We start from the raw sequence: 7,259 nt of genomic DNA, 5'->3' as shown, positions 1-7,259 counted from the left end.
GCAGTATACTATCTTTTTTTTGTTGACAAATACTTAAGACCAAGTTGACTGATAAGCAGAAAAGAAATAGGGCCTACTCTTGAAGTAGAATATCTAAGCCAAAGTGTAAAAGGGTGTGACACATTATAACCCCTGTTTTTATATCACAGAAGCCCTACTCTGGCTTGTAATTCTGTCTATGCATGGTCTCTCACCATACCACCTCACATATTTACACTGAGGGAAAGAGACACACCCAAAAGTGATTTGTGACGTTCTGCATGACTGCACATATCATGCCTTACCGTGTCATGGTCCCTGTAGAATTACACTGACAGCCAACATTGCTAAATGTGACCAACTGAGTTTGAACCGTGTCCTCTGAGCAACAAGACTGTTAGCCCGCTGAGCTAAAGCCTAGATAATAGTTTGAGGCAAGGGCACTCACAGTTACACTAAGCCATTTTGTGGTTTTATTCAAACAGCCATATGTGCGGATGCCTAACTCAACAACATAATCATCTCATGCTGTTTGCAGTGGGGGTCCTCATGCATAGAATCACATCATCTTGGTCAAATTTTAACATATGGGGGGGGCGGTGATGACACCCAGAACTATCACACACTCCTGTTACTCATACAGTGCAACCTGCGGCCTTTGTTTCCCATTGGAACAGCAAACTCTGGTGACCATATGGTGGCATTACTGCACTAGTTCACAGACCACACTGCAAGCCTGAGAAGAAAATGGCTATGCCTCGGCATGACATTTATTTTTACCTTTATTTAACTAGGCAAGTCAGTTAAGAACAAATTCTTATTTTCAATTCTATATACACAGTGAGATTGTTTCGGTTCTCTACTCAAGCACTTTGGATTTGAAATGACTGAGGTTAAAGTGCAGTCAGTCCGCTTTAATTTGAATTTGGGACAAATTCACTATTAAAGATTGTGCCCAAAAGAAATGGTAAATAGGTGTAATTTGAGTCACTTTTATTGTAAATTAGAATATAATCTTTCTAAACACTTACATGAATGTGGATGCTACCATAATTACAGAAACTCCTGAATAATGAGTGAGAAAGTTTGACAGACATATACTACCAAGACATGCTAACCTCCCCTGTTATTGTAATGGTTTGAGGTTAGCATGTCTTGGGGTTATGATATAAAATGCTAACCTCCCTTGTTATTGTAATGGTTTGAGGTTAGCGTCTTGGGGGTATGATACTGTATTTGTGCTTGATGCAGTCATTGTGTGCTCTGAATATGGGACCAAATACTTTTAACTACTACTTTAATAGACTAGAACGTCCCTAAACTTCTGGTCTATGTTAAAAAAAACATTTTTTTTTAAAAGTGCTTGTAATTTCTCAACGGTTCACCTGAAATGGTTGAAAATACACTTAAATTAAAGCTGATAGTCAGCACTTTAACCCCATAGTCATTGTATCATGTCAAATCCATAGTGCTTGAGTACAGAGCCAAAAAATTCACTGTCCCAATTTTGGGACTTTTGGAGCCCACTGTATTTACACGTTACATTCTTTTATGCATATACACTGAGTACAAAACATTAGGAACACATCTTTCCATGACACTGACCACATGAAAGCTATGATCCCTTATTAAATACACTTTAATCAGTGTAGATGAAGGGGAGTAGACAGGTTAAAGGATTTTTAAGCCTGGGGACAAGTGAGACATGGATTGTGTATGTGTGCAATTCAGAGGGTGAATGGGCAAGACAAAATATTGAAATTCCTTTGAACGGGGTATGGTAGTATGTGCCACGTGCACTGGTTTGTGTCAAGAACTGCAAAGCTGCTGGGTTAACACTCAACCGTGAACATCCAGCCAACTTGACAACTGTGGGAAGCATTGGGGCCATCATGGGCCAGCATCCCTGTGGAATGCTTTCGACACCTTGCTTGCAGAGTCCATGCCCCAACGAATTGAGGCTGTTGAGGGCAAAAGCCAGTGTAACTCAATATTTGGAAGGGTGTTCCTAATGTTGTGTCCACTCAAGTGTATACTAGATTGTGTGTGGTAGGCAGGCAGTGCCTTATTTTCTTTCCTCATTACAATTCACGATACTGAATTTAAATCAACATTCAACCAACATTTTAAATCAATCTGTCATCAATTATCTGATGAGTTGTTCCTGTAGAGACATTTGCCCTACAGCGGAGATGTACTGTAAACTAAGCCTTCTGTCACGTTTCTTTTTCCAGTTATACAAATGGAAAAACACCATGTGAATCACATAAGGGGAAAAAAAGGGATAGTCTTGATACCATAGCGAAGCATGTCCTCTTGAGTGAGTCTTCCATCTCCTCGTACGCATGCAGTCCTCCTACTCTTTAAGTTCATTAAACCGATAGACAGCCAGTCTGTGTGATCAACCTACTTCATCAACCCATTAGTAAGACAAAACACTCAAGGATTAGTGGCGGTGCCATAGCTGATGTGTGTAAATGTCCTTAGAAATAACAATGAGATCCAGCAGAGCTTCACAGTTACAGTAGAAGGGCCTGGCTCTGGGCCAGTTCAGTTTGCCACAATAAAAGTCCTTAGAATAACAAAATCATAGCAAAGACTTTGGAGAACATTTGTATGTGCATGCAGCATCATAAATTATGTCCAGTAACCTGCTGTATTCCTTCCAATTGATCATGTCTCTCGTGAAGAGCCCAGCGTTCGCCCAGTTTCCTCCAAATGCATTGTGGTTGGGTTGAGGTTCTGGCACTCTGGTCGGACGGAATGATCCCGGGCTCTGTTTAGTCTCCATGGTAACAGTCAGATGAGCCGATGCAGCCCTGTCTCTGTCCATCCTAGCTGGTCGGCACGGCAACTCACTTTACACGAGGAGGTGGTGGGCTGTGTGCAGTAATCACATAGATGTAATTTATGGAGACAGTGAAGGGAGGGAGGAAAATAACCTACGACTCTCAACATAATCAGATCTAATGGCATAAGTCCATGTCATCTTTAGATCTCTGTAAACAACAATTGGTCCAGAAAGCACGTTCAAATAAAATAAATGTGGATATGACCCAGAATTTAGGACCACACAGAAGTTAGTCATGTGTAAAATGAAGGACTGAGTGCCCTGGAGGATTCAGTGCCTGTGGTTTCTCGGGATAGAAGCATGCAACAGGTCTATCCCCCATCATCTTCCTCCATCTCATTTTCCAGTCACACCAGTGGTCCCCGTCTATCGATCAACACAGATAATCCAATTGTTTAAGCCATCGTGTCCACCGCAACACCCTCCAGGGTCCCTCTCACTGTTTGACAGCCTTCCTGTAGCTGTTTCTCTGGGGCTCAGAGCGCTTGGTCTTGCTGCTCCCCCTGGTGCTGGAACTACTGCTGCTGCCCCCCCCTCTTGGCACTGCTGGCCTGGCTGCTGCTGCTGTGTTCCTCCCGCAGAGTGGGGCTGGAGTGGGCCCTCTGGAGACCCCCGTCGTCAAAGAGACGCGACTCAAACAGAGACAGGTCCTCTTCCCCACTCCGGATCTTAGCCCTCAGTAGCATGGCGTACGTACCGTAGCGAGTTTTCTGTATCAGAGAGATAAAGAGTACTTGATGTCAAACAGGATTCTCCATAGCTGATATCAGAGCCAGTTCGGCAATAGAGCTTGGCAATCGGTCCTGGACTCTGGCACCAATCTAAATCATTCTTATTTCCATTCTGGCTGACCTGGAAGGGAATTGTCTTAAAACATTTGATAGCCAATTTGGCAGCCATTCAATTCTGAATATCAAACAAACGCAGTCTGCCAAACTCGGCTAGACTACGGCTCTGGTTGCAACGATCAATCCCTATAACCATATTGAACCAGACAACAACAATAATCACTCACCTCAAACTCCAGGTACTCCTCACGTTGCTTGTGCTCCTCCAGATCACGAACTTTGGCTTTTTTGTCTGGAATTACAGCGGTTAACTCATTCAGCTCAGAGGAGATGGCCCGGAAACGTGTCTCATGGGATTTCACCTGCTCTTCCTGTCACATGACAAAGGAGGATCATTAACATAAGGCTACACCAAAGTCAGGTTAACTTATACAGAATTCTGCTCAGCATGGATGCTTACTTACGCATTTTAGTAATTTTATGGTTGTAAATAGCAGTTCTTCTCTGTTTTTAACACAAAAAGAGGTATACAGGAGTGTGTATTTAATGATTGCCTTAAGTACACAAGTTTTTAAAAAATGTGGGGATTGATCTAACTACAGAACAGATACTGGATGGTGGAAATAGGTTTGGACTGGGAGCTAGTATGTGGAAGCAGAGAGAGAGAAAGAGAGAGGGTCATGGTGTGAGTGGAGGCCTCTGTGTACCTGAGACAGCTTGGTGTTGGAGCCTGGCAGCAGCGGACGGCTGAATTTCTTCTGAGAGCCGATGGCTGCAGGGAAGGGTGGCGCTGAGAACATGGCTGACACAGCGTTGATACGGGTGATCCACGACTGCATCTGCTCTGCGTTACTGAGATGGAGGACAAGAGAGTTGAAATCTGGATACTGACTAAGGGCACAATTCTCAGCCCCAGTAAACAAAAAAAGATAGAATAGAAACAGGCAGGTAGACAGGTTTGGGGTCAGATATCAATTAAATAAGAGGGACAGTTATTTTCAATTAGGATTTGTTTTTATTCCACTTCCTGAATTGAAATAGAATTGATCCCAACCCAGAAAGAAAGTGTGTATCTAGGACATACCAGACAACTGTGTCCTCCAGGGACACAAAAACATAATGATAATCTATCTGAGCCTGGGGTTCTATGACAGGGGCACTGCCCACTCTGTACTCAATCACTACAGTTTCGGGGGAACGTAGTACAGCCTTAGTACTGTACAGCCTTGTAGAAGGCAGAAATAGCCATGTACCAATACAGAGCACAACATTGGGTCAGATAAATACATTCTTAATTGTATGGAATTAGAGGTGGACTTGGTGGAGATAAGAAATGGGTGGAGGAGGGTGGAGATGAGGATGAGGAGACCCACGGTGCTTGGAAGAGGAACACTCTCCAGTCTGCAGTGCGCAGGTAGAAGACGTTGGGCCTCTTGCTGTAGTCTGCTGCCCTCATGGCCAGAGAGTGGTGGATGGACACAGCATTCTTCAGATCCTCTTCAGACAGCTGCTTTTCTGGACGGTACTCTCCCTACAGACCAATCAGAGAGCAGAATGTTATCACACACGTCCAATCACGGAGTGGGATATACTGTTAGGATGCCGAGAGGGGTGTGGTTTGGTGTACCTTCTGCAGGTAGAGGACCAGTCCCTTCAGCATGACATAAAACGTCTTCCATCCTCTCTTACCTCTGGGCGCTGAAAAACAGACCATAGAAAGAAAGTAAATATCCACTCAATATCCCAAATGTGATTTTGAATCGAAATTAGTGAAAGTACAGCATTGTTTAGACAGACATGGTCGGATTTATCAACCGTGAGATAAAACAGATATGGTTGACAGGTGACAGGGGAGGGTAGAGGGAACCTACTTTTCTTGCCGTCAGAGTCTGCGTGGACCTTCCGTACCAGGAAGCCGTTCTTATAGATCAGGGCGTCAGGATTCTGGGCCACGCCTAGACCACTGCCGATTCGCTTCATGGTGTGGGAGGCGGAGTCAGTGCGCAAATCGGCCAACTCGGAGAAGGACTTGCGCAACTCCTCCTCATCGCTATGGAGAAGATACAATTCAAATACAAGTTGTAATTCCCCTCGTCATCAACAAAACCCGCTAGTCCCCAAGTCTTTTTAATCATCTCCTCCAGTTCAGATCCAGGGCGTTTGAATGATCAGTCCTCATAGCTTGGAGGGGAAAGGGCCATATGTCTTAATGCAGTCAGCATGCCACTCATGTGAGAGCCTCTGGATTTCAGGGTCACTGGCTGGGTCACCCAGGCTGAGAGGTAACATCCCATAATGCTCCAGCTGAGCAGCTTACGTGCATCTTACTGGCCAATCAGAGAAATATTTGCAAAGTTCTCCTGCAATGCTAACAAACTGAAACCCAGCCCTGACACTGACAACTGATAGAACTCACTTTGACAAGCATGAACATAATGACTATCATCCAGTCAATTATCATTCAGATATCTATAATTCATCTCTTACAAGAGACCTGTTTTTGCTGTAAGAGCAAGGATCCACATCGGTCTGAGTGGTGAGAGACTCACTGGCTGTTAGATAACAGGTCCTGGTATCTCTTTGACTGACTGTGGCAGTTTTAAAGATGCCATTTTCCCGTGAACTCAGGAGCCTGAGTGTTCCGCGATGCTATAAGAGAGAATCTGACGGTACTGACATTTGAGGATGGTGGTGTCTCTCACCCACTGAAGACACGGACTGAATACAGACCAGTGAAGCCTTGCAGCTGCTCGCATAAACATTCATTAATGTATGAGCTTTAAATTGCTGTTTGTCAGAGGGGGTGTGCTGCTGTGTCACACGGTACTGTCCACCTCCTCTCTCTCTCTCTCTCTCTGCTAGACACACACTGATATATAAATAGAGGCACACACACACTCAATCTGTAAGATTCAATCATCCACTGTCACAGAAGTAACATACCTGTGGACACAAACCACACACAGAGTCTGCTCGTCCTTCTGGTGTGACCCTCCCCAGGATCTGTGTCTTAAAATAACTCTCCACCCCTCTCAATCAATCTTTCGTTTATCATATCTCTTACAATATCTCCTCAAAGCCATAGGGAACACTTGAAGCTGGCTGTTGGAATGCATTATGATTCAAATATACTGCATTGCAAGACTTGTTGTAAGCACGCATGTCCCTATAATGTCTTAGAATCATCTCATAATGTTTCTGACTAAATACCAGTCATTATGAGTCAGTAGAAATATAAATGTATAGAGATAACTCAATAAGCCTTACTGTAAGACATAAAATGGCTTATGAATGCCTATAACAGGTTATAGCATTATACCTGCAGGTACAATGTAAAGCGTTACAGGATGTTATGAATTTATCTTTAAAAAGACAACGCATAAACTAAGCGACGAACCACTTGTGTTGCCACTGCTAGATTCATTCTGAAGAGTAAAATCGGCCAGTTAGCACTCAGCACATACCATACACAAAAGCTCTGATCTGTTGCTAAGTAACTGCTGACCTCTCTGAATCCACAGGAGCATGTGGTGGAAAAAGGCACAGAGAGAGAAAAAACGGGAGAGTGAGGCAAAAGCGAGAAAAGGGGAGAGGGAGAGAGAGAGAGGAGGCTACAGGCAGAAAAACTAGGATAGAGGAGA

At 43.9% G+C, this 7,259-nt stretch overlaps 1 protein-coding gene across 2 annotated transcripts in view; it reads right to left on the bottom strand.

Annotated features, from left to right (window-relative positions):
* Nucleotides 1–2,425: 2,425 nt before the first annotated feature.
* Nucleotides 2,426–7,259, bottom strand: part of LOC112253641 (PH and SEC7 domain-containing protein 1) — a 73,840-nt gene continuing 69,006 nt past the window's right edge. For both annotated transcript variants that reach the window (XM_042323310.1, XM_024425569.2), the window contains 6 exons: nucleotides 5,490–5,668; nucleotides 5,246–5,316; nucleotides 4,992–5,149; nucleotides 4,326–4,470; nucleotides 3,846–3,989; nucleotides 2,426–3,540 (listed from right to left, as the gene is read on the bottom strand). In XM_042323310.1, coding sequence (XP_042179244.1) covers nucleotides 3,346–3,540; nucleotides 3,846–3,989; nucleotides 4,326–4,470; nucleotides 4,992–5,149; nucleotides 5,246–5,316; nucleotides 5,490–5,668 — 892 coding nt within the window. In that variant the 3' untranslated portion in view covers nucleotides 2,426–3,345. The remainder of the gene's footprint in view (nucleotides 3,541–3,845; nucleotides 3,990–4,325; nucleotides 4,471–4,991; nucleotides 5,150–5,245; nucleotides 5,317–5,489; nucleotides 5,669–7,259) is intronic.

Source organism: Oncorhynchus tshawytscha, linkage group LG01 (assembly GCF_018296145.1).
Source record: "Oncorhynchus tshawytscha isolate Ot180627B linkage group LG01, Otsh_v2.0, whole genome shotgun sequence".
In the NCBI taxonomy this organism is placed as follows: Eukaryota; Metazoa; Chordata; class Actinopteri; order Salmoniformes; family Salmonidae; genus Oncorhynchus; species Oncorhynchus tshawytscha.
Note: the sequence above shows the minus strand (reverse complement) of the source record. Positions and strands in the feature narration are given on the sequence as shown.